The sequence below is a fragment of the Miniopterus schreibersii genome, assembly GCF_964146895.1.
Source record: "Miniopterus schreibersii genome assembly, chromosome: 17".
In the NCBI taxonomy this organism is placed as follows: domain Eukaryota; kingdom Metazoa; phylum Chordata; class Mammalia; order Chiroptera; family Miniopteridae; genus Miniopterus; species Miniopterus schreibersii.
In genome coordinates, this window is record NC_138117.1 from 5160023 (window position 1) to 5186397 (window position 26375).

Genomic DNA, 26375 nt, shown 5'->3' on the forward strand with positions numbered 1-26375 from the left:
TTGAGCAATGGATTCATCTCAGCAAACATTTCAGAACGCTCTGCCAGACGCTCTGCCAGGCAGCCCCTTGCAGACTGATCCCTGCTGAGAAAACTTGGGAATGTGACCAGCTTGTAAATCAGAGACTGTCAGTCTTAGGCTTTGTTACCTTGCACCAAAGTAGTCTCCTTGAAGGCAGCTGAGCGATTTCTCACATAGTAGGCAGAGACTGGCCATGTTGGGTCTGGCCTTGCCCCTGAGACCCGAGCAGTTTGTGATCTGCAGGGCCAAAGAGCTACAGCCAGGGAATGACAGTAGTTACCCCATATCCATGGTTTCGCTTTCCACGGGGTCAGGTACCAGCAATCAACCACGGTCTGAAAATATTAAATGGAAATTTCAGAAATAAGCAATTTATAAGTTTTTTTAAAATTCAGTGTATTGAGATGACATTGGTTCACAGTTCCTAAGTTTTAAATTGCATGCCGTTCTGCCCGGCCAGTGTGGCTCAGTTGGTTGAGCGTCATGCCATGCACCAAGAGGTCACTGGTTCCATTCTCAGTCAGGAACATGCCCAGGTTTCAGGCGTGCAGGAGGCAGCCCATCGATGTTTTTTTCTCTCTCTCCCTCTCCCTTCCTCTCTCTCTCAATAAAAACATATCTTAAAAAAAATTGCATACCATTCTGAGTAGTGTGATAAAACCTTGGGCCATGTTCTTTTCTGCCCGGGTCGTGAATCATCCCTTTGTTCAGCATATCCACGCTGGATAACGGGCCCTGCCCATTAGTCACTTAGTAGCCATGTTGTCAGAAGGTCAGTTGTATCCTAACAAAGTGTCATAATACCTAAGCCATTCACTTCACCTCATCTCATATGACCATGTCTCAAGAGTACAGCGCAATAACTTTTATTACAGTATATTATTATAATTATTTTATTTTGTTAGTTATTGTTGTTAATCTCTTACTATACCTAATTTATAAATTAAATTTTACCATAGGTGTGTATGTATAGGAGAAAACATAGTATATATGGGGTTTGGCACTATCTGCAGTTTCAGGCATCCACTGGGAGTCTTGGGATGTATCCCCTATGGATAAGGGGGACTACTGTACTCCTTCTGTTTGTAAAGGAGAGTGTAGAAATTTCAGACAAAATGACCAAGAAAGGATTTTGTCGACGTAGATGAAGACTTGGAATAACAGAGGCATCTCTGGGTTATACACATAAATCGCCTTCATTTATCTTCCCCCTAAACTGGGCCTCTCTCTTCACAAGTACAATTTTGCAACCAAGGAAGTTATGCAAAGAACCCAAAACAGGCATCCAAGGATATCAGAGTTGAACGGGCTGGAACTCTCTTGGCCTTAAAAAGCTTTTAGGTCCACGTGCCTGGAAGTTGGCTCCTCCAGGTTTAACGCTGTACTGATGGTCTCATCTGCTGTCCCCAGCGAGTGGCCTTCAGGTCAAGGTGGGGTTTGACCCAGGGATGCCGGAGTCCCGCCTTGACGATTTCTGCTCTCCCCTTTACTTTCCCAGAGAGCTGCGCACACAAAAAACACAACCAGCACGAGAATCGAAGTCCCAGAGAAGCCTTCTTGTCCCATGAGATTGGGCCTGGGTTTGGCTTATTGATGGGAAATGTCATTCAAAGAGCAGAATCATGAAAAACATATATAAACCTTAACCATTTTATTTTTATTTAAAACACATAACTGTACTTTTAATAAAAATTACTTTTTACCCAGCAATTCCACTTCTGGGAATATATCCAAAAAAACCCAAAACACTGATTGGAAAGAATACATGCCCCCTGTGTTCATCGCAGCGTCATTTACAAGAGACAAGATTTGGAAGCAGCCCAAGTGCCCATCAGTAGATGAGTGGATAAAAAACTGCGGTGCATTTACACAAGGGAATACTATTTGGCGTTTAAAACGAAGGAAACCTTACCTTTTGTGACAGCATGGAAGGACCTGAAGAGCATTATGCTAAGTCAGGCCACTCAGAGAAAGACAAATACCACATGATTTCACTTATATGTGGAATCTAATGAACAAAATAATCTAACAAACAAAATAGGAAGAGACTCATAGACACAGAGAACAGACTGACAGCTGTTAGAGTGGAGGGGGTTTGGGGGCCAGGTGAAAAACGTGACGGGACTAAGCAAAAAAACCCAGCAGCTTATAGACACAGGCCAACATATGGTGACTACCAGAGGGAAAGGGGGTGTGGGAGGTAGAAGGGAGTGTGGGGGGCGTAAATGGTGACAGAAAGAGACTTGCCTTTAGGTGGTGGACACACAGTACAGTATACAGATGATGTGTTATAGAACCGTACACCTGAAACCTATATAATTTTATTAACCAATGTCACCCCAATAAAGTCAATAAAAGTTTTTAAAAATTACTTTTAATTACACTTCCAAAAATTCCTGATTTTAAGTTCATTTGAAAAAAAAATTAAAAAATTTTATTGCCTAAACCATACCCATAATGTTATCTATGATTTTCAGTTTGCTTTAATTAATTACTTAGTTTTTAGACTGTTGTCTGTATCTGTGAGTTTGTTTTTGCTTAACCCCTTCACCTTTTTCACCCAGCCCCCCAACACCCCTCCCATCAAACAGCTGTCAGTCTGTTTTCTGTGTCTATGAGTCTGTTTTTCAGTTTGGTTTCTTTAAAGTGCAGCAAGAATTTGAAGACTAATGTAAAGCAATCTAAGGGCAGAATACTTGTAAATTTTTATGAAATTCCCCCTAATCTTTTACACTAGTTTCCATGCTTGTTTCTATAGCAGTTTTGGTTAGCAAATTGCCTTAAGTCTATACAAAGCTTTCAATTTAGTTTTATTTACTAAAAAAACTTAATTTCTTTTAGTGATTATATTTTATTGGTTTTCATAGTACTGAATTTTATGCTTGCGGGAGGGAGGCCTTGGGTTCATATTTATTTATTCCTACTCTTTTTGGGGCAACACTGTTAATCCCTGTTTAGGTTTATTGTAGGTGAGCTTCCATACTGCCAGTCCCTTTCCCTCGGTGTGTGTTTCTACTTAAACTCCGTGTTTTAATCTTCACAGCTGTGGACTACTGTGCCTCGGAAAACCACGGGTGCGAGCACGAGTGCGTGAATGCTGATGGCTCCTACCTCTGCCGGTGCCCTAAAGGATTTTCTCTTAACCCAGACAAAAAAACATGCACAAGTAAGTTACAAACAACAACCCAAAGAATTTTTTGGGATGGCACTGCTATGGGCACTGTGTCCATGGAGATCTCCCAAGCATAGAAAAGCACAGCATTATGCGCTGAGGGGTCTAGTACCTTCTGCCTCTGTTCCTCCTTTTTCGGGCCTTTCTTGACTTGTCCTGAGGCTGTGGCCCACTCTATGTCAATGTCACCCTTGATGGCATTTAATGAAGGTGTCTTTTATCACAGACCACATGTGGGAGTGTTCTCCCAGCATCTGCTGAGTGTGCTGACAATCAGACTCTTGCTTCATGCTGACTCAGCCTGGCTGTGCCCGTCGGCATTAATGGGGCTTAGGAAATACTTTCATTGAAGCTTTGTGGCTTGTGGGCTTCAGCTCTGACTCTACACAAGTGCAGGGAAATCGCTGAGCCCAAAGGAGCTGAATGTGGTTGTTCTGGGGTGGGGGAGGGTGGCTTGCAGAGAACTGCCTGGTTTTTTGTTTTTGCTACGTAGTTCTACTTGATTTGAATTATACACGCACAATCAGAATTAATTTGAGCCTCCAAAATATGACCATAAAAATCTATAAACTAAAGGTGATCACTAGTTTATAAAAGAATTCCAAAAGCATTCTTTTAAATGTAAAGGCATGTCACAGCCCTTAAGGGATTGTGTGTGGATTATTAAACTCCTGTAGAGAGAGGTTCGCTTGAGAGAAGCCTAGTCCTAAAGTATTTGGGCCCAGCATTATTTCAAAGTGAAGTTTAATAGCAATTTAAAATAAGTCATCTCTAAAACAAACATCGACGAGAAAATAAGATTTCGATTTACAAAAAGTTCATGTGCTCATAATCTTTCTAAAATACATCTCTTATGTAAAGCAGCACAAACCTGCACAGTTTTTTTAAAAGCATCCCCCCAAACTCCTGAGACATAAACTTGCCTGACAATCCCTAAATATCAACAGCTTACAAAGCCCAGAGCTGGAGGCAGGGAACTGTAAGGGACATATGAAGTCAAAACATACATTTCTGGAGCCCTAGCCGTGTGCCAATAGCAATGGATAAGACAAGGTCCTTCCTAGAGGAGAAGAGATCTTGGCTGAGTCTTGAAGGCAGAGCCGCCAATCACCAGGTACAAACAGTGAGCTGGAGGTGGCCAGGAGGAGGAAAGATGTGTGAAGACATGAACCGGACAGGCTCATAGCCGCCCCGGGCACATGACTGGTAGTATGATGCCTTCAAAGAACTTGTTCGGCACCAGGCAATTTGCTAAATGGCTGTTTATTGAGAGAATAAATAAATGAATGAATGGACTGCTCTGTTCCTGGTCTCCCTTCCCTTCTGAATATTCCGAACCGTAAACCAGCAGCCTGCCCTGCGGTAATGGCTTGGGAATTGTGGTTGCTGATCTGATGAGTCAGTTCTCTCCACCACAGGGGCAGCCTCGGCCTCGGTTCAAATCTCAGCTCCTCTGCTTTTTCACTGGGTGATCTTGGGCAAGTTATTTATGCCTCAGTTTCCTCAACTGTAATAGGGGGTGATGTTGCCTTCTTCATAGCGTTGTCTTGAAGACGAAATGAGCTAATTCATATAAATGATTTAGCGAATTGCCTGGTGCCAAGCAAGTTCTTTTAAGGGATGACACTGGCTTCAGAGACTTTAAATTGGTGTTTATTGAGCATATACCATGAGGCTCAGCTAGGTTTAACAGTGCATAAAAAAATTCAAGACTGGAATCGAAATGTGGGGGGTGGGAGTATAGGTGAAACCACTATAGCAAAATACTTTGATCACAGAACTTAAATGTAATAGAACAGTCTCCTCCCATATCTAAAAATACTTATGTAAGTAGAATCCCCTTATAAAAAATTCCATGTAAACTTTTTTCTGAATATTTTGATTTACATTAAGTACACCTAGAGACCTCATTCTCTGACTAGGAAACCTCCAGATGAATGACCCTGTTTACGTGCAGCTGTAACAAGAGAGATACTCTTGCATTCAGAATACCTAGCCTTTCACGCCTAGAGTATGGATGGAGCCCTCTTTTTCCCAGGGTATGATTCTGTACCCTACTAGTTGGCTCTGTGTGTGAGGAATTTAAGTGGTTTGGAGTTTTACTTTGGGAAGATGTCATTGTTTTAATTGCATAAAATCCATGAATCCATTCACCAAACTCTCTTTCCCCAGCAAAACCACACCCAGTCACACTCTTTCAATTTCAGGGTTCTTACATGAGCCAGAACAAGGAAAGCATCTTCATAAATTCATTTGTTGTAGCCCTGGCCAGTGTGGCTCAGTAGTTACGGGGTCTGCCCACATACTGAAGGGTTTCGGGTTCAAGTCTCAGGCCAGGGCACTTACCTGGGTTGTAGATTTGATCCCGGCCCCAGTTGGGGCACGTGGGGGAGGCAACCAATTGATGTGTCTCTCACATCGATGTTTCTCTCTCTCCCCCCTTCCACACTCTTAAAAAAAAAAAAAAAAATCAATGGAAAAAATATCCTCTGGTGAGAATTAACCAATAAATAAATAAATTCATTTGTTGTAACATGTCAAGAAAATTCTCTTCCTGGGGACCATATCCCTACACATGGAAGTAGCTTCATTGAGAGATCTCTTCGTGGCGTGTTTGAGGTCACAGGATTTTATCTCTCTAGGAAAAGTTAAGACTGCAAATCCCTTGGTTTCCGTCTGATAAATTTATTGCTTCTGTTTGTTATTAGTGTGATTCTTCTTTCTTTCCAGAGATAGACTACTGTGCCTCCCCAAATCACGGGTGTCAGCACGAGTGTGTTAACACAGATGACTCCTATTCCTGCCGCTGCCTGAAAGGCTTTACCCTGAACCCAGATAAGAAAACCTGCAGAAGTAAGTGGCCCTGGGTGTTGGGAAAGGGCTTGTGCCACTAAATGCCCAACTAGCTTCCTTTTCCTCGCAAATCTCAAGCAAGATTCACTTGTTGGCAGCATTTATGTCCCCTGATATTTGGCCCTTTGGTTTATCTCTGTCCCATGCGATCCTGTGATGGGGATGGCTTTTAGAGATGGAATAGACTGAGTCTGCCCATTGGATTCATTTAGCAGTATCGAGGCCCAGGCTGAAGCTTCCCCCTGTCTGAAATGGGGGCACACTCTCCCTCCTTCTCACCCCCAGAACGTGTATTTGGGACTTTGAGGAAGAAACGGCTGAACCCAGAGACAGGAGGTAAAAGGAGCTGGTTGCTTCCAGTCCTACAAGATGAGACACTTGGTAGCGGCTAAGAGGGGGAAATGGCAGGTCTATCCTGTCTGATACGAGGGAAGGAAAGAACTAAGACTCCGGGCAGCCCCACATCATGGTGTCAGCAGGATGTGCTAAGTGACTCAAACACCTGTCGCTGCAAAGGGCCTGTCTGGGGACCTTGGCATGGACCCCAAATGGGATCTCTTTAAACCAGACGGTTCCTGAGAGACCAGAAGACTGGAAATTCCACAAGGACAGAGATTCTACCTTTTTCTCATTCCTGAATCCTCAACAACTCGAAGTTTCGGCACATGTAGGTGTGACGCGGTGTTCATGAGCTGAATGAATGAATAAATGGATCTCTCTGGGATTTGTCATCCTGGAGAAAGTGCAGCTGTTATTTGAATTAGTCAACCTTGTTGGACAGGTGGCCTTTCTAAGGCATGCAAGCTGTGAATTTTTTCAAGAAGTAGTCCCATAGTCCACACTTAGACGCACTGAATTGTTGGCGTTCTGCTGACAGCGTGGCGCGCAGAACTCCCGGGAGCTCCCATTTAGGGGTGTGAGTCCTCGTGTGCCCCTTCGCCCACCTCTCCCTGGTGATGCCTACAGCAGTTCTGCATCGCAGGGCTGAGTTTTCGAAGGTCTGACTGTATATCCGTTTTGAAAAGCTCTGTAGGCTATATAACTAAATCCAGACATGCCACATTCTGCCTGCAGCACATATTGGCTCACACACTCACTCTAGTAAGAGTTAAACCCTGTACGCTGGCAGATGGTTGCAGAGCCCATATAAGAGAGGTTTGCAGCCTCTTATAGAAGATGATTCCCATTGCCTTGCCTGGATGCAAACCCTGGGAATAATCAAGCATTACATGGGAAGTTTCACTGAGAGCATTCCGAATGTAAAAGCAATTGGATGGAATGTTTTCCATTAGACCACACATGCACACAATATGTTAGAGGGCCAGCTTTTCTGGCCTGGCCGCTCTTCTCTGCTACTCACGCCCTTTTTTGTTTTTGTTTAGGGGTAAATGTGTCCATGGCTGACTACACCCAGGGAAAATCACTCACAGGTGGACTCATAAGCCCTTATGTGGGGGATAGTTAGATCTGGTTCAGCTCAGACCCTCGCTGTGTCACTGCAAGCTTCGTTGCCTTACTGACAGAGGAAAGAGAGCACATGTCAGGCGTGTGGCCGTCATGGAGGGAATCTGCTTGAAGCTCTGCGTCTCATACCAATCACCCAAGATTCCCTCCACATCCTGCCTGGAAAGGCTCTTGGAATAAGAGAAGGGCCCAAGGCAATGGACACATCATCGTCAGGGGAGGAGGGAGGCTGAGAACAGAAGGGTGAGAGAAAGTGACCATCCAGGAGTAGTTTGACCACCACACATCAGCCCACAGATGGTCCGGTTTGCAGGCTGCAGCCCAGCCCATATAATGCTCATTTATATGGTATATGCAGTGATTATAGTTCCATTTCCTCTTTAGCCAGGTGCCCCACTTTTTCATCCAAGAAAAATGGAATTTGTTCCTAAAGGTCGATGTCCTCATCAGCCCTGCTCCGGGCAACCCACCCTCATCGTTGCCTTTTCCAGCATCTTTGCTGCAGACCCAGCCCTCAACTCCTGAGCTCAGCCCCCTCGAGCTGCCCCTGACTCATGTTTGCGTGCAGTCCTCTGGGGCACACAGCTGTTAACAGGAGCAAGAGCGAGCGCTCGCTGTCTCTCCGGACCATTACGTGGAAGAGGGAAGCAGAGAAACTGGCTTTAAAATCTGGAGTTTGTTCTTAGGAATCTGAGGCTCTCCAGAACATTACAAATCTTGAGCTAAGGGTACAGTCATTTACATTTAATAGGCGGTTAATGGATATGGGCTATTTTCAAATCTAATAAGAAATCTGTTTTTCAAAGGAATTTGATGTCATCCAATTAAACTGGGGGAAAAAAAAAGTTTAAGCAGAATCCTACCAAAGAAAAGACCCTTGGCCAGGGTTGGTTCTCCCTCCTCATCTGGGCACAGTTTCTTTTTCTGAAAAGTGCTGTCATCGATTTAAGGCATAAATCATTAAGGTGGCCGTGCAAAACATATACACAGGGCCACAGCCAGTTTGGCTCAGTGGTTGGAGCGTCAGCCCGTGGACTGAGGGTGTCTCGGGTTCGATTCCGGTCAAGGGCACATACCCGGCTTGCAGGCTCGATCCCGGGGCATGTGCGGGAGACAACCAACCGGTGTGTCTCTCTAACGTTGATGTTTCTCTCTCTCTTCCTCCCACTCTTTCTGAAAAGCAATGGAAAAAATATCCTCAGTTCAGGATTCAAAAAAAAGAGCCTAGACTCTTTCTGTCCTTTTACTCTGCTAAAGCCCGTTCACTTCTCATCCTGACGCTTGTCACCTCGGGGCAATAAAACAGCTGCTGCCGTTCCAGGCATCGTGACCTCCCACGACTGGGTCCAAAGACAGAAAGGAAACGGGGTGGAAAAAACACATTTCTCTTTGTACATCTTTGTCTTTGCAGGAAGGAAAACTTTTCCTAGGGGCCCCCATAAACTTCTCCTTATGTCTCGGCTAGAACGAGGGCATATTCCCACCCCGAGACCAATCAGTGACAAAGGAGAACATGATTGCTGGGCTGGCCTAGACCAGCCGTGACCCATGAGGGTCAAGGTTCTAGTCCCAAGAAGACAGGGTAATGGTCGTCGGCAAGGCAACCAACAGTGTCTGTCACATTCCTGGGAACAAAAGAGCAGTGCAGTTAAACTGACCCAGCCCAGCCACTGAGGCTGGTGGTGACCTTTGCCCCCAGCACCAGTCTCATAAAAGCCCCCCACAAGCTCGTTTGGTTCCCTTTTACCACTCCCCATCTCTCCCATATCCTGCTCTGTGTGGCGCCTTGTGGTTTTAGCATATCCTACCCCAAAATGAAACTGCTCATTGGCTGCTAAACAACTAAACTGCTGAACAGCCTGAATGGGGTGACTGTCACCCTAGGACAGAACTGCAGCGGCCGGCCTGGGCAGCATGGGAGGGAGACGTGTCTCCTCCAGGTTCTTGATGTGGATGCTGCCGTGGTCTCAGGGCGAGGGTGAGCCTCTGGACCCTTCTTAATGTAGCTGCCGTTTCCTGCCCAGTAGCTGGGTGTCTTGCAGGATCAGCTTTCGTTTATTCTGCTTTGTGACGTCCAATGTCACTGTCAGGTGCCACTGCAGGTGGCAGCTCCCTACGTGCTCTGGAGCCCTAGTGATCAGGTTAGTTGGAAGAAGAGACTACTGGATTTTCTCAGCTTTTCCATCTTTCTTGGAAGGGCCTGGGCTGGGGACTGTGGTCCTCACCCATTTTTCAGCTCTTTGGCCAGGAAAGGGGAAAAGACCCCTGCTGGAGAGACCAGGGGTACACTGCAGGCACCAGGTTCTCCTTCAGACAGGCTCTGAGAGCAAGAGCTGTTTTCCTGTGCCCTATAGAGCTCCTTATCTACTGAGTGCTTCTGGCGAGGGGTGGACCTCACAGCCCTGGGGAAGCCCAGAGCCTGAGGCAGGATCTGCCCTTTCTCCCCAGGGATCAACTACTGTGCGCTGAAGAAGCCCGGCTGTGAGCACGAGTGTGTCAACACGGAGGACGGCTACTACTGTCGCTGCCGCCGGGGCTACACCCTGGACCCCAATGGCAAGACCTGCAGCCGTAAGTGCGCCGGGGGCGGGGTTGCTGACTGGAGGGAAGGGGCCACACCAGGCCCCAGGCTCACTGGCAGCCAACTACTTCTGAGGTTCCTGGGTTTCCTGTGGGCCTGACGGTCTGACAGACGGAACCTTCTTCCTTGCCTCAGTTTCATCATCCGTAAAATGGGCCTAAAAATGCTCCCTACCTCAGAGATTGCGCTGCGAGGACTAAAAGACCGATACGTATAAAACATTTAAGAAAGTCCTGCTAAACATGTAATAAACACTCAACAAAAAGCAGCTAATATTATTATTTGCTGTTGAGAGCACTGGTGAAGTCAGACCGTCCTGAAGCCAAGTGCAAGTTCTACCGCACACTGGACACATGACCCAGGGCACGCACTTAACTTCCCCAGGCTTTGGTTTCTCTGTCTCTTTAGAACCATGAAGATGATAATAGGACGGATCTAGGGTTGTTAGGGGCATGATCAGGACCGTTTCCGTCTCTCAGCACTGTGCTCGGCACAGGGACAACACACAGCTGCAGATAATATAGCTCATTCTTATCACGGAGCCTGGGAGAGTGATGAGCTCTGGCCCCGCCTGGGGACCAGAGGCTGGGAGGGACAGAGCTCGGAAACACATGGGCTACCGCAGAGCTGATCTGAGGGCGGGGCTGAGAAACATGGGCCTTTCTGGGAAGCTTTTTCTTCATTTTCTTGTGTAAGAGGCGCAACAAAGCTCCCCTTGGTGATGTAAACGCACGGAAACTTGCCGGCCTTGCCAGCTGGCGGCCCCTTCTCTTTTATGAGGCACAGTCTGCGCTGGTCCAGGCCAGCAGGGGTGGGGGTGTCTGGGCACCCCAAAGATGCCTGTGACCCTGGTGTGCTGGGAGAGGGGCTTGGTGGCCCGGCCAGCATAGAAGGGGCCCTTTGTGTGGCTTTTCACCCAGCGAGCCGCACATCTGCTCCCGCTTTGGGGACAGAGATGGACTGTGAGTGAGAACAGTGCAGCTGTTCAGCATTTGGACCTTAAACTGCCCGGAGGGGCGGCGTCACAGATGAAGAATTAGGTACAGAGCCGCCCTCAGGAAAACCTGCGCCCCCTCGGTCTTCAGAGGGCGTGAAGTGCCTTGAGGCTTTCTGAGGACTGATCTCAGAGGTCAAAGAACTTCTGAACCAGAAAGTTGGCACTGCCATGCATTTGTCTGGATGTCTCTGAGTCCTCAGGAGACAGGAGTGGGGAGCAGGGGGTCTTCCACTCGGCAAGGAGATGCCCGATGAAGACAGTTGGAGTATGTTCTGCCTTCTTCCGAGAGTGTGGAGTCTGCCAGCTGACAAGCCCTGGCAGGCACCCTGGGGAAGGCTGGGCACAACCTGGCTGAGTCCACCTGGAGCCCCAAGGGCCGTGGCCTGCCTCTCCCTCCCAGGATCCCTTGGGAGACCTAGAAGAGCTAGAGGAGAGGCCAGAAGAGATTGGGCCGTTTTTCCCCTCTCTGGAATCTAATAAGGACCACCTAGTCAGCTTCAAGAAAGTATAAACCAACCCATATCTTCCTAGGAGTCCCCTGAGAAAGCCACGGTATCCTGTTCCCCTAGAGGGCTCAGGGAGCCCCAGGCCCTCACGACGACAAGCCCTGTGGGCGCTCACTCTGGGCAGGCGTTTCCCAGGCGTTCGCTCGCTTCAGCCTCACAACAGCCTTAGAGGCACCTACATTCTCACTCCTGTTTAAAGATGTGGAACCTGTGGCACGAAAAGATTAAGTCGTTTCCTTGGGGTCACATGACTGGTAAAGGGTGGAACAATGATGTGAATGCAGGCCTCTGGCTCCCGAGATCCTGCGAGCAAACGTTTGCAGGAGGCACATCCACCCGTGGAATGTCCCAGAAGGCGTCAGTCCCAGGCCCCGTGGGAGCTGGAGTCCACGTGCTGGCTGTGCACAAGGCCTCCAGCGCCTCTCCGGTCTCTGGGTTTGCGTTTTCTGCGTCGGGGGAACCTGGGAGGCAGCCTGCAGGGCTGTCCGTGGGAGCCGCTCTCCACGGCTGTGTGGGCATTGGCCTTCAGCGCTCACTGCCCACGGGGCCAGCTGGCCAGCGCGGGGGTGCCCAGAGCAGCTGCACATGCGGGCCCTGGCTATGGTTTGTTTTCTGAATCTGGGTGTCCTGGTTACGGGGAGAGGGAAAAATCTCCTTTTCATTTTCAGATAGAAATGAGACTATACCACTCATTCTTACCCAGCACTTCTTAGTAAGCATTCATTCAGTGGCGAGTGTGTACCAGCCGCAGTTCTGTGGGCTTCCCATTATCGACTCCTCTACTTCTCACCTCCCTCCTCTAAGAAAGCAGCCACCCCCATCCCTACTCGTCTAAGTAAAAAAACAAGGGCAGAGGGGCCAAGTGACTGCCCAGCATCCAGGGCTGGGAGGTGGTGGAGTGGATTTGATCCCAAGCGGGTGATGCCAGGGCCCTCATTCATTCTTCGGCGCTGTCCTGCCAGCTGTTGGGTTTGGGGCTGCATGACCTTCCTGAGCCTCGCTCTCGGCGCAGTGAGATGGGCTTGCACCTGCTCTCAGCATTGCCCTGAGGACTTCGGAGGGTGGCGCCAAGGCCGGGGCACAGCGGGCTGCCCTCGTTACCTACACAGGAGGTGTATGTGCTTTTACTCTTCCAGGAAACGGGAGAGAAACAAACTCACAGGAGCAATATCCTAAAGAGGCCGGTCACGCGGGGTGGGATAGAGTGAAAGGGGCCCTCAGGGGCTCCCTGCCGGCAGGTTTTGTGTTTAATGCCCTGTTGCTGGTGGGCGATGCCCCCTCCTGCTCTGTTCTGTTGTCCTGTGTGACACCGCAGGGGTGGATCACTGTGCGGAGCAGGACCACGGCTGTGAGCAGCTGTGCCTGAACACAGAGGAGTCCTTCGTGTGCCAGTGCTCGGAAGGCTTCCTCATCAACGACGACCTCAAGACCTGCTCCCGTGAGTCCCCTCCGCAAGTGTCTGATGGGGGGAGGTTTGCGACAGGAGTGAGGCCTGCAGAGGCCGGCGTGGCTTGGCCCCCTCTCTCCGTGGGGGTGTCCCCTGGGGACTGCGTACCTGGGGTGAGGCCGGGTGGGAAAACCCAGGGGCCTCGCTGACCACCTGCCTGGCTGTTGGGTCCTGCAGGGGCTGATTATTGCTTGCTGAGCGACCACGGTTGCGAATACTCCTGCGTCAGCACGGACAGATCCTTTGCCTGTCAGTGTCCCGAGGGACACAAGCTCCGCAGTGACGGGAAGACCTGTGCCAGTGAGTGTTCTGGGGTCTGAGACCAGTGGGCCTTGGCGAGGGCGATCCCTGGGGGGTGGACACGGGTGATCCCAGGTGAGCTGCGCTTGGGACAGGTAGTGCCCATGTGCCCTTCCCCGAGGTCCTGGGCACAGTCATTGGGAAAGTCCCCTCTCAGCGATGGGAGCCCCAGTGCTGTTCCCCCACCCCCTGGTTTACTTTCCCAGCCCCATGAGGTGGCTTTTCCTATTTCCAGTTTGCCTGACGGTCACTTTGAGGCTGGACAGAGCCCTATTTCTTAGCTCTTCTCTACCCCTGCAATATGGCTGGAAGTGGTGGCCAGTGGGTCGCACAAGAATAATAATACCGGGGACCCCTTACTGCCTGCCCTGCCAAACACAGGGGTCCTCCTGTTCCTGCTCCTCTGTGGAATCCCCATCCAGCGGGAGGACACTGCCCCTCAGATTAAGTAAAGAGCCTGAGGTTACCAGCTGTCAGTAGAGGGTTCAAACTCTGGTCCGTGAGACTCCAAAGTCAGTTGTGGGAGACAGGGAGACTCCTGAGAAACCTCCGCTCCCCCCCATCATGATAATCTGGCTCCAGATGGTGAGGTTGGCAGCGATGTTCCTGGGTACATACTTCCTTGCAGCTGGTCCCAACTTCAGTCTCCATTAATTAAAAAAGAAAAAAAGCTCCAAGTCTTTCTCAAAAATATGCTATTTTCTGCTCTGCAATCCCATTTCCAAGATAAAAACTAAAAAAAAAATAGTCATTCTGAGAGAAGGGAATCAGAAACGGAGGAAAAGACCCTGCCCTGCTGGTCTTTCTCCTTATAGGGTCAGGTTTCGGGACCACTGGTACAGTTGTGGCCACAACCTAACTTACCCACCTTTTTATGTGGTACATTCACGCGGGCAGGTGAGCCGACTGGCTGGGTGTGCCCTAGGGGTGCAGCCTGTGAGCAATGTTTCCCTAGTTGTTTGAGGCAGATTCTTGAGTCTTGGGAAATGGATGATCCGTTTTCGAGCTTGCCTCTGGCCTGCTGCTCCAGCCAGCACGGGGAGGGGGTGGGCGTTGGGGTTGCAGAAGGAGCGTGGGTGTGTCGAATTGCATCGGCCTCTGACAGCCTGCCAGAGCCAGATGTTTGGGGTTTATTGGTTTGTTTTAAATCCCCATCGTCTTAGATTAGTCACGCCCGTCCATTGTTCTCTGTCTTACTGCGATCACCGAGGACTGACTCTAAGATGCTTGCGGGCCTTCTAAGAAATTCTCACGGCCCTTCCAAACAAACGCGGCCCCCTTTCCTTTCCTTAAAATTCCGTGCCCCCCCCCTCCCTGCCCAGGTCCACTTCTGGGTTAGACCACGGACACTTTGAAATGTTGCCTGTTTTCTCATTTAAAGTGTGTTTGAAGCTGATGGTACAGTGACACCGTCCATATGAGTAAATGTTCGACAGTGCAGTCAGAAGTGAATTTTGATATGTGTGTGTTATATATGGTTGTGACTGTATGAAAACTTATGAGATAATCAGGTGGGTAAGAATTTTCCTCATGGAATGGTGGTACCTAAGAGATGCATTTTCCCCACCAGCTGACACCGATGTGTTGAGCTATTGCCCTAACTGAATGTTTTCTGTCTGCCCCAGGGTGGTTCAGTCTGGCTGCCTTGTGCTGTAATAATGGGTTGTGTTTTCGGTGTGGCCAGAATTACCTGGGGCTTGGGTTGTACGTTTCCCAGCTCTATGCCAGGTGATGAAGAATCCTGATGATGTGCCTGCACCTTTTTAGAAAAACTTGACGGGCTGTGGATGGGCCTGCTGGGGGACAGCCAGGCCTGGTTCAGCAGATAAGGGTGTCCTTGGCCCTTCAGTTTTCTCAACTCTGAAACAAAAGGGTTGGACCAGTTCTTCTCCAAGGTCCCTTTCAGCCCAAAAATAAAGATAGTGCCTGGCACAGAGTAAATGCTGCATAAATACTTGCTGAATGAGTGAACTCCTTGCTGGGGTGCCACGGTCCTCTCAGGCTAAGGCACCCCATCAGAATGAGTCAGGGATGGAGGCTCTTTGCCTGTTAGGGACCCACTGAAGTACCTTCCTAGAGGGGGAGTAGCTTTGGCTCCGGGAAGAAGCTGGCTCCAGATTGGTTCCCAGACTTGCTGAGTACAAGCAGTGAGAGCCGGTGCTCAGGAAGTTAATTACAGTATAACTTTGGCATTCTCTAGTTTACCTTGTATGGTTCTTTAATTTATGAGTGATCCCTGACATGCAGAAACTGGACATTCTGCTGAACAAATGTGAACTGTGCACTCTGCAAGGCTGGTGTGTGGGAAAGGGAGGAGCCCAGCTGACTGCCAGCATCCACACCCCACTCGATCTCATTGAAAACATCTGCACAAAACCCCTAGGAGGTGGGTCTGTGACCCTCGCTTTTCAGAGTGGAGAACTGAGGAATGTTTCCTGGTGCTCAGTGGGTACTTCCTGGGGGACTATTGTGTGCCAGGCATTAAGTAGATGCCAGGAGATGCAGTAGAGACGGGCACATCCAGCCCTTGGAAAATAGAGTATTCTTATAAATTCTGGTGGAGAAACACGCTCACCTCCCCAGCCGGCCGGCCGTCTGTCGTGGATCACGCCGTTGTATTTCCACTCAAGACTGCGTGGGGAAATGTTCTGAACCAATCACGAGTCCAGACTGTGCCTGGAGAAGTGAGTCCTGTTCGGAGCGAGCAGGAGGCCGCCCTGCTCCACTCCTTTGCAGTTATAATTCCAGTGAACGCAGCGCTTTCCCTCGGGCGGTGCTTCTGCCCAGAGGCAGGCAGGCGGGCTCCCTTTGCGCCACCTTAGACCCAAGCGGTGCGGTGACGCTGGGGAAACGGAGGGCGCCGTCAGGAGGTTGCGTTTTCAGCCCGGTGCTGTCATTAGCGGTTGGTCTTGGCAGCCATTTACCTTGATTTCCCCACTTGGTGAATGAGAATAACAGGTGCCTTCGCTAACCCACGGGGGGTTCTCAGGATCCCCCTCCAAAGCAAAATACTGCAAAAATGCCTTAGGAAAAAGGGTGTGGTCTGGGCCTGATTATAATAAGGGATTATGGCCTTCCCAGCTTTTACTTAATAATGCACATCCATTGCTGGACTTTCACTCCATCTGAAATAGTTGAGTTGATGCTCAGAAGTGTGTCATATCCATATAAAGATGGACACTGCCTATTAAGCCATCAGCAAACCTTGCAGGCTCTGCCTTCAAAATAGGGCACTGCTCCCGTTGCTTGGGTCGGCTGGTCTCTTTGCCTTTCCTGAAAGGTGCCGAGCCTGCTGTTACCTCTGCAGTCTGCACGTTCTTTCCTGGGGTGCTGTTCACTTTTCCTATGAAGATGACGATATTGTTTCATTTATGTGCTCTTTATATATTACTAATTTTTGCTCATAGATGTGCTTTCTATTTTGAAACGTGCACAATGGTCTTAGGTACTGTTTTAATTTAAGGCGTCTGGAATGTCTTTTAAGATTGAATAAGTCACTGATGTCTGACCCATTTCCTTGTTTTTCTCATTCCGCTTGGGTTCTCAGAGTTGGACGCCTGTGCTTTGGGGGACCACGGTTGTGAACACTCATGCGTGAGCAGTGGAGACTCTTTCGTGTGCCAGTGCTTTGAAGGGTACATACTCCGTGAAGACGGGAAAACCTGCAGAAGTGAGTGTTTATCGGAGGGGGCGCACATCAGGGGGTCTGACCTCTGCATGAAACCCACCATCCCGATCTCTGTGTAACTCAGTTACTCTCAAGTTCAGTGCCACATGCCCATCCAATGGAATGTGGGATCCTGGATAGAATCGCGGATCAGGAAAATGTAGGTAAAAATAAAGGAAATGCAAATGAACGATGGACTTTAGTTGATATGCGTTGATGTATCAACATTGGTCCATTAATTATAATATGTATCACACTAATGGAAAATATTATATGGGAAACGGGGCATGGGGGTTTATGGGAACTCTCTGTACTTTTTCAATTTTCTGTGAATCTAAAACTGTCCTAAACAATAAAGTCCATTAAAAAGAAAACAAACAAATGCACAGATGAAAAAAGTTGTTGCCAGAGCTACAAAGGAAGTTGCTCATTTAGGCCCCGTGGCAAGAAGCAGTGGGTTAGCGGTGTGTCTTAGTGAGATGTACAGTCTGAAACCCAAGATTCTATCGACTTCAATCTCTGCCATTTATTAGCTGGGCAAGTTGCTTAACTTCTCTGAGCCTTTGTTTCTTCTAATAATATTGTTGTTTCTGGGAGCACAAGTCCCTTATAGAGACCTCTGTACAATGAGGCTATTGTCACGTCTCAGAAAGCAAAGCCTCTTAGGTGGGGCCAAGACACATCTCTGATCAAAGGGGAGTGTGTGACCCTGAGCAAGCAATTTCCATCCCTATCAATCACCGTTTTCTCAGGCTTCTCAAAGCACTTTTCAAAGGGCACCTCATGTTTACAAGACTAGTGACTAGAATTATTACTCTTATTTTTCAGACAGGAAAGGTAAGGCTCTGAAGGATTAAGTGGTTCCCCCGAGTCACGTAAGATGCCAGGGACAAAGCCAAAATTTAGATTTCAGTGCTGCTAATCTGAGTTGAGGTTTAATTTCCCAAGTAATCATACCCGAAGTGTTTCTCTTCTGGGATCAGAAACTACATCTGCAGAAAGCTGCTGATGGACTGACCGCGTTTTATGAGACACTGAATCATGTGCTGGTGAATGGGGATGGGGATGCTAGTGAGGAGGTTTGAAGAGTTAGCCCCTGAAATCAGAGCCTTAGCCTCATCCTCAAGTTCCCCTTCCCCATGGACCACTGAGCCCAAAGGGCTCTGGAGTCGGGGGGCTGAGATGAGTGGATCCTCCGAGGTGAAGCCCAGGGAAACTTTATGTTGATGACATTGTCTTAACTTGCGCTGCTGTCCTCAGGGAAAGACGTCTGCCAAGCAGTGGACCACGGCTGTGAACACATCTGTGTCAACAGTGGCGAGTCCTACGTCTGCAAGTGCCCCGAGGGCTTCCGACTCGCTGAGGACGGGAGACGCTGCAGAAGTAAGTGACCTGCAGGTAGACATGGACTTGTCCACCTGTGGGACTTGGTCATATAACTTCATTTAATCTTCAGAATCTCCCTTTGCAATCCGTGTCACAGTTACAGGTTCCTGCCTTGGGCGCTCTGAAGTGTTTTGAGAGCCACAGGACAGTGGACCCCCGCTGTTGGGGATTTCTCGGCCGAGGCCCTGAGCTGTCAGGCGCTGTGCTGCTTTTTGCTTTCTCCCTGCCGTTGGCCCCGTTCACAGGAGCGCCGTGGACGCTCAGAGCCTCGCGCAGTGCCTGGCTAGTCACGGGACGGAGTCAGAATCCCTGCGAGCAATCGTGATGGTGATCGGAGGTTAATTACGGTGCCTTTTCTCCTTGGAAGCCCTTAGAAGTACGAGTAGAGAATGGAAGAAGGACCAAAGGGGTCTTCTGCGGGTTTTACTTATCCATGCCATCCTTAGCTTCTGCGTGTCGCTCAGAACAGGCTCTGAGAGTTTGATTAGAAGGTGTATTAGGGTTCTCCAGAGGAAGAGAGCCAATCAGATGTATGGGTGTGTGTATATATATATGTATATATAATATCACAGATAGATAGATATGTATGTGGATGGATGGATAGGTAGGTAGGTAGATAGGTAGACAGATAGATGATAGATGATGATAGATGATAGATAGATAGATAGATGATAGATAGATAGATAAATAGATAGATAGATAGATAGATAGATGATAGATAGATAGATAGGATATGACTGGGGTTTTTTTTTTGGCAAATCTGATATCTGCAGGGTAGGCTGGCAGACTGGAGCACCAGGGGAGAGCCGATGTTGTAGCTCTAATCCAAAGGCAATCTGCTGGCAGAGTTCCCTCTTCTTCGGGGGAACCTCAGGTTTTTTTTCCTTAAAGCCTTCTACTGATTAGGTGAGGCCTACCCACATTATGGAAGATACTCTGCTTTACACAAAGTCTACTGATTTAAATGTTAATCTTACCTGAAAAATACCTTCATTGCAACATCCAGACCACTGTTTGACCAAACAACTGGGCACCATAGCACATAAAATGAACCATCACAGCACCCAAAGGAAGAGAAAGAGAGACACTAGCTCAGTGAGGTGGGGCTTCGAAGAGCCCAGGGCGAGGATTTTCCTCCACTGTGAGATTCTGGGAGTTGTGGGGAGACTTCAATACAGTCTACCTGCTTTTATGACACTGTTTGAATAGACAGAATAGCCCTTTTTTTAGTTAAGGCAAAATAAACTCATTTGCTTTTGAGGTTGATTTTGCGGGATTTGCCCGCATACTCCGTGGTGATAACGGGGGTCACTCCACGCAGCCACAAAGCTGGGCAAGATGGAGCTCACTGCTCTCGTCTTTACCAGGAAGGCAGGCTCCTATCTTCGGCGAGAACAGCTGGGTCCTGGGATGCCTGGGGCACCCTGGCCTAGCTCTGCAGGCTCCCTGAACGACCCTGTTTTGCCTTCACACAGCAGCGTCCCTTCTGTGGAGACAATGTCCGCAGTTCTGCCCATTCCGTCCGCCCAAGCTGCTTGTTCATGCCTTGATTTCTCTTCCTATAAACGCATGTGCACCGTTAGCTATTCAGCACATTCGCCGCTTGTAGGCGCAGCTTCTACCTCTGGGATTTAATTGCCCAGTCGGCTCCCTCCATTCCCACTTCCCAGAGGGGTCTGGAGTACACCGATGGCAATTTCGTAGGACGCTTCCCCTTTAGGGAGCTAATGACAGGAAACCATAGGCTCTCACGCCGGTCAGGACTCAGGGGACCGCTTGCCTCACCTGTGCCATCAACTTGCTGCAACTCTGGGCAACTCTGAGACTTTCTGAGTTTCAGAAAGTTGGGTACAATCATTCCGGCCTTGCTCTTATTACAGGATATTGTGAAGATTAAAGGGTTGTAACTACTCTGAAGAGTTTAAAGTACCTCACACATGAGGAATGTTCATTAGACCATTAAAACTGGAGTGTTTGGGATGCCTATGGGAAAATATAAGTAGTTTGGGAAAATCAAAACCCAGTGCAGGTCAGACAATTGGAAAATTAATCATCGGTTCAGGACCCCGATGGCCCACCTCGCCATTCAGGCCTGAGGGAGTGGGAGCTTCCCGAGGGAGTGCTGCCCTGGCCAGGCCCCGTCCTGAGTGTTAGACTGAACGGGGGATATGTCAGAGGAGCTTTGAACAGAGGTGGAAAATGGGTTACTCCCAAGATCGCTGCTGACATGACTCTTCAGTGCAGCTCATTTCTTCGCCGATGGCATTGCTCAGTTCTGCATTTTCCTCAGGGAAGGACATCTGCAAGTCGACGCACCATGGCTGTGAACACATTTGTGTTAATCTTGGCGATTCCTACATCTGCAAGTGCTCAGAGGGATTCGTTCTAGCTGAGGATGGAAGACAGTGCAAGGGTGAGTGATCGGAGCCTGGCTTTTGTCTTTCCTTGGGTTTGGGAGTCACTGCTCTTTGGAGTGTTTTCGGGGAGCAAACCCTCATCTCTGCTTCTCCCGTGGATACAAGTGCATGGGCCTGGGTGGAGCGTGGGGAGAGAGCTGCACCTCGCGCCTGGGGGACACCTGAGACCTGCGCCTGCCCCGTGCTGGAGAAGGGCACTCGGCTCCGAGCACTGGGCTTCAGGAAGAGGGAGCGGGCCACAGGTTCACACGTGAAAACACTAAACCGCTAACGTCGCAGAAAAATGATAATCTCAGAATAGAGAAGACCTTTCTAACATGACCTGAAACGTAAAAGCCAGAAAAGCAAAGAAAAGAAAATGTATAGTAAAAGATTAAAGCTACAATGCTTTTTTTTTTTAACCTATCAGTTGTCAGAGGTCAAAAAGTTGTTGTAAGAGGTGATTACAAGTTTATAGCTAAGTATCTGAATTGCTACAACATTGAGAAGGGGGTTATTTAAAGGCAATTCGACTTGTAGGAGTTTATCCTACGGATATGTGCATGTATTCCCAAAGCCATAGGCTGTCTATATAAAAACATGTTGTGCAGTGTTGTTTGTGTCGGCAAAAAGTCGGGAACAAGGTAAATGTCCATCCATAAGAGACTGGTCAGGTAAATGATGGTGCAGCTACACAGTGGAATACTCTACAGCTGTTAAAAAGAGCCAAGCAGCTCTAGATGTATTTTAGGTGAGAGAAACATGGTTTTTATAGTATATTACCATTGATATATTTTGTAAGAGGCTTCCTCTAACATACTATGTATGCATGTATGTGTGTATATATATAGAGAGAGAGAGACACACACACATACACATATATACACTCCTTTGTAATATTTGAGTTTTGTTTCGTGTGCATGTATTATTTTGTAGAAAAAAACTTAAGGAAAAGGGATAGAGACACAGAAGCATCAGGGTGTGGAAGTTCAGTATGGTGACAAGCGAAAAATAAAGGAAGAAACTGGGATCTTTGTAGAAAAAAGACTTGAGGTACCATTCAAATACCAAAGTGACTGTCACCTCATTCACGATTGCTGGGGACCCCCCCTGCCTCAGGGAAGGAAAGGACACTGGGCAGAAGCTACAGCTCAGCTCAGCACGAGGACAAGGACACTTCCTCACAGGGAAGCCCTGTGATCAGTTAGTTAAGATCACGAGCTTTGGGTCAGACACCTGGATTTAAACCCCCTTCGTACACTTGTGTGAACTTGGACCGATTGGTCAACTTCCCTGCGTCTCAGTGTGTTCGTCTGCAATATGGGGAATCTGTAAGACCGTATGCTCAAGGTGCTTAGCCCGGCGCTAGCACATCCTGAGCAGCTGTGGACATCACCCACGGAGTCCCCCAGAGTCGGGGCTTCGGGGCGAGGCGAGGCCTCCCCATCAGGACAGGGGCCCAGGCCCAGGCTGAGTGGCTGCTGGGCGGGAGCCATGGGGGGGCGGGGGGGCTGCACTAGCTGACCTTTCAAGGCCTTATTCACCCGAAATTCTGGAACTCTGTGAAAATGAAGTCCTGAAAGCAAATCAACTGACTTAAGGACCAAAAAGAAAATGCCCAAGGACAGTGGGAGTGGCCCTTCCCGCAAAGAAGCAGCCGGCAGGCGGGGCTGCCATCTCCCGGGACCTGAGGGCAGAAGTCAGACACCTCTCAGCCCGATGCCCTGCCCTGCCCCCAGCACTCTGCTTTCCTGGGGAAGCCACCTGTGCCCCTCCGTGCATCCCTGGGGCCTGCTGGTTTTGTTCTCTGGGAGAGAGGAGGAAACAGACTCACTGCTAGGAAGCTATTCCAGTGTTTCTGAAATCTGCTAGAGATCCACATGCACTCCGCCTGAGTGGTTTTTTGTTTGTTTGGGTTTTTATTTTTATTTTTTGGTTGACTCAGGAACAGGCTGTGAATGTAAATGGAGCTCTGAATTGGCCTTTTCCTCTTTACTAATAAAGAATCAATACTTTGAATAATCAGGAAAAGCACTTAATGGAGAAAGAGGGGACCCCAAGCCCCCAACACACACACGCGCACAACAAATGCACGTACAACACATGCACGCACACGCACGTACAATCACATTAGCATGCCATCCAGGCCAGGCATAGAAACATGTTTGCATGCATGAGCCTTTACTTGCTCATATTGCTGTGCTTTGCATCCAAAAATTAGACAGCTGCTTAATAAATAAAAGAGAATGTTATGAGATCATCCATTTGGGATCTGTAAATGTCTTATGCAGCCCTAAAGAACAAAAAAATCTCTCCACACCCAGATTGCTTAAGTATTTGCATAAAGCTTTTACTGTTAACCAGCTGAGTTGCCTAGAAAGCTTTTGTGCAGATAAAGAATTCACAGTGATCATTCATTTGTAAGTTTTAATAGGTCAGCAGGCTACTTACAGGTGTGCTACCCAGGGGACACCACCTCCTTTACTCTGGCAGCAAGCATTTGTTGAATGCCTATTGTGTGCCAGGCTTGGGGGGTACAGAAATGAATGAGATAAGGCCCCTGGTGTGGAGGAACTGGCAGGCTAGAGGAGGAGACGCACCCGTGATCAGCTGTGGCACAGTGCCTTGGGTGCCCTGGGCGATAAGCAGCTAGGAGTCGGGGATTTCGTCTTAGTCACTGTCGCAGTCCTGTGCCTACCGCCTTGCATGCAGCACATGTTCAACAAGCAGATTGTTGTTGAATAAGTTTGTAGTGTGAGGGGCATACAGAGTAACTAATACAAGCTGGGCTGCTGTGAAGCTCCCTGGAAAAGGTGCTGGCTGAGCTGAATGTTAAGAATGTCCGTCTCTGTTCCTTGTCAGAATGACAGCACTGGGGTGGTGTCACCTCCTGGAGTCAAGCTATAGGACTCTCTTGGGTGCTGTCAGACCCTTCAGTGTACTTTACACACAGTCCCTCCCAGACCTGGCTGTCAGTGGCCCAGCATACAGTGTGGACCTGGTTCCCTAGACATTTTATGCCTCTTGTGTGTCTCTCCCAACACCTCTTATCTGTATGTCATCTAAAGAGCAAAGGTCGGCCCGGCCATAGTGGCTCAGTGGTTGAGTGTTGACCCGGGAACCAGGAATTCACAGTTCAATTCCTGGTCATGGCACATGGCTGGGTTGTGGGCTCGATCTCCAGTAGGGGGTGTGCAGGAGGCAGCTGATTGATGATTCTCTCTCATCACTGATGTTTCTATCTCTCTCTCCCTCTCCCTTCCTCTCTCTTGAAATCAATAAAAAAATAACAATGAAGGTGGTTCTCCAACATGGTTATGCTTCCACCTGAAGCATAATTTTCTTCCACTCTTGTGCATAAATAATTTTTAAAATCATGTACTTACCTTCACTTTTCTTTCATTCTTACAGGATGCTCTGAAGGCCCAATCGATCTGGTCTTTGTCATCGATGGATCCAAGAGCCTTGGAGAAGATAATTTTGAGATTGTGAAGCAGTTTGTGACTGGGATTATAGATTCTTTGGTGATTTCCCCCAAAGCCGCTCGAGTGGGGCTGCTCCAGTATTCCACGCAGGTCCGCACAGAGTTTACCCTGAGAAACTTCAGCTTGGCCAAGGACATGAAAAAAGCCGTGGCCCACATGAAATACATGGGCAAGGGCTCCATGACTGGGCTGGCCCTGAAACACATGTTTGAGAGAAGTTTTACCCAAGTAGAAGGGGCCAGGCCTCTCTCCGCACGGGTGCCCCGAGTGGCCATCGTGTTCACCGACGGACGGGCTCAGGATGATGTCTCTGAGTGGGCCAGTAAAGCCAAGGCCAATGGTAATGTGGGATGGGGGTGTGGTTTACACCACTCAGGGTTCAGGCTACTTAAACTCACTTGGTGGTCACAGCTGCCAGAGGAGGGCGATTCTTTGAGTGTACAGAATGGCTCTCAGTCAACTGTCATACACCTTTACTCAACTGCCATCTAGAGGCCTTAAAGGGAGTTGAGGGAGGGGAAAGATGCAGAAGTGTTGCAGACTGGCGATTGGTCCAGACATAGACCACACCTGAGTAATCGTCTACTGCACTTCCCCAGCCAGTGTGTGGCCCAGTCCCCAGACACTGGTAAGAATAAGTTCCTGATGGGAGGAGCTTTTACTGATACTTTTTTAAAACCAATACTGCAAGTGAACATTGGAAGCATGGCAGCCTTAGGAGAGCAAGTACTCTTGTGTTTGCAAGAGGCAGGAGTTAGCTTTTGAGAAAATCAAACTGCTGGAGGAATTGTGACTCTAAGCTCTCATTGCTCAGTAGAGTTCTCCTCTTCTCTGGGGTGTTTCTGCAGGAGGGACTGGGGGTTACTTTAGTTGTGGGTAGATGTGAAGTGTGGCCGAGGAGTATGTCTCTCCAGAAAGGAAACCCAAAAGCTAGGATGGTGGGTAAACAGCTTAATGCAAAGTGTCTGGATTTCTTGGAGATGTGAGAAAATTTGAGGTTGAAGCAGTTTGCTTAAAAGCCACTTTCCCTAGGAACTTGTGGAGAGCACATTGCTTTAGCAGGTCCTACAAAGCAGGAAAGGAAATGCACAGACCAGGGCTTCATCCAGGACTTGATGGACATGCATGAGGGCTGTTTTCTTCTTTATCCACAAGGCTAATTCAAGGAAAAGTTAAGATTTGTTAGACGACCTTGCCCAGACTAAGCAACAGGTTAGTGGTCTAGCTCCCTGACCTCTCCTAGATGCCTCGCCTTCCTCCTCTCTTGGATTCCTGTCTTTTGCTCACAGAGCTAAAATAAAAATGGTGAAAAAATAAAGGGAGGTTGACCTGGAAATCACACCACTTAACACCTAGCTGGCTTTGGGTGCAGTACACAGTGTCCAGACCGTGGGAACACAAGTCTAAGTACATTGTTCTGTCTTTGCTCTGCACCTTAGGTATAACTGTCTATGCTGTTGGGGTAGGAAAAGCCATTGAGGAAGAACTGCAAGAGATTGCCTCTGAGCCCACAGACAAGCATCTCTTCTATGCCGAAGACTTCAGCACGATGGGCGAGATAAGTGAAAAACTAAAGAAGGGCATTTGCGAAGGTACTACAGCTTCTGTCTAGGAGAGATCTCAGCACACAGGGCGGCAAGAACCCTTGAATGAGAACTCTGGACCCATTCCTCCACAGTGCTCAAAAAGTGCCTCCCTGGTGCACAGGGCCAGTGACATCTGTAAACCCCACACACAGAAGGTGGAAAGTAACAGCCAGCATTGCTTGGTGCTTGCTGTGCTGAGCTGAGGGATAGTGTTTTGACACAGGCATGCTTAATCCTTACTAAAATCCTATAGAGATGGTAATTTAAAAGACAACTATTATGGCCCGGCTGGTGTGGCTCAGTGGATTGAGGGTTGACCCATGCACCAAGAGGTCACCAGTTCAATTCCCCATTAGGGCACATGCCTGGGTTGCGGGCTCGATCCCCAGTAGGGGCATGCAGGAGGCAGCCGATCTGTGTTCCTCTCACATCAATGTTTCTAGCTCTCTGTCCCTCTCCCTTTCTCTCTCTGTAAATTCAATAAAAACATATTTTAAAAGTTAAAAACAAACAA

At 48.5% G+C, this 26375-nt stretch overlaps 1 protein-coding gene across 2 annotated transcripts in view; it reads left to right on the plus strand.

Annotated features, from left to right (window-relative positions):
- The window catches only part of MATN2 (matrilin 2), a 77610-nt gene that overhangs the window by 46671 nt on the left and 4564 nt on the right, over window positions 1-26375 (plus strand). For both annotated transcript variants that reach the window (XM_081116985.1, XM_081116984.1), the window contains exons 6-15: window positions 3065-3187; window positions 5924-6046; window positions 9959-10081; window positions 12910-13032; window positions 13219-13341; window positions 16889-17011; window positions 18269-18391; window positions 20685-20807; window positions 24202-24615; window positions 25715-25867. In XM_081116985.1, the coding sequence (XP_080973111.1) occupies window positions 3065-3187; window positions 5924-6046; window positions 9959-10081; window positions 12910-13032; window positions 13219-13341; window positions 16889-17011; window positions 18269-18391; window positions 20685-20807; window positions 24202-24615; window positions 25715-25867 (1551 nt within the window). The remainder of the gene's footprint in view (window positions 1-3064; window positions 3188-5923; window positions 6047-9958; window positions 10082-12909; window positions 13033-13218; window positions 13342-16888; window positions 17012-18268; window positions 18392-20684; window positions 20808-24201; window positions 24616-25714; window positions 25868-26375) is intronic.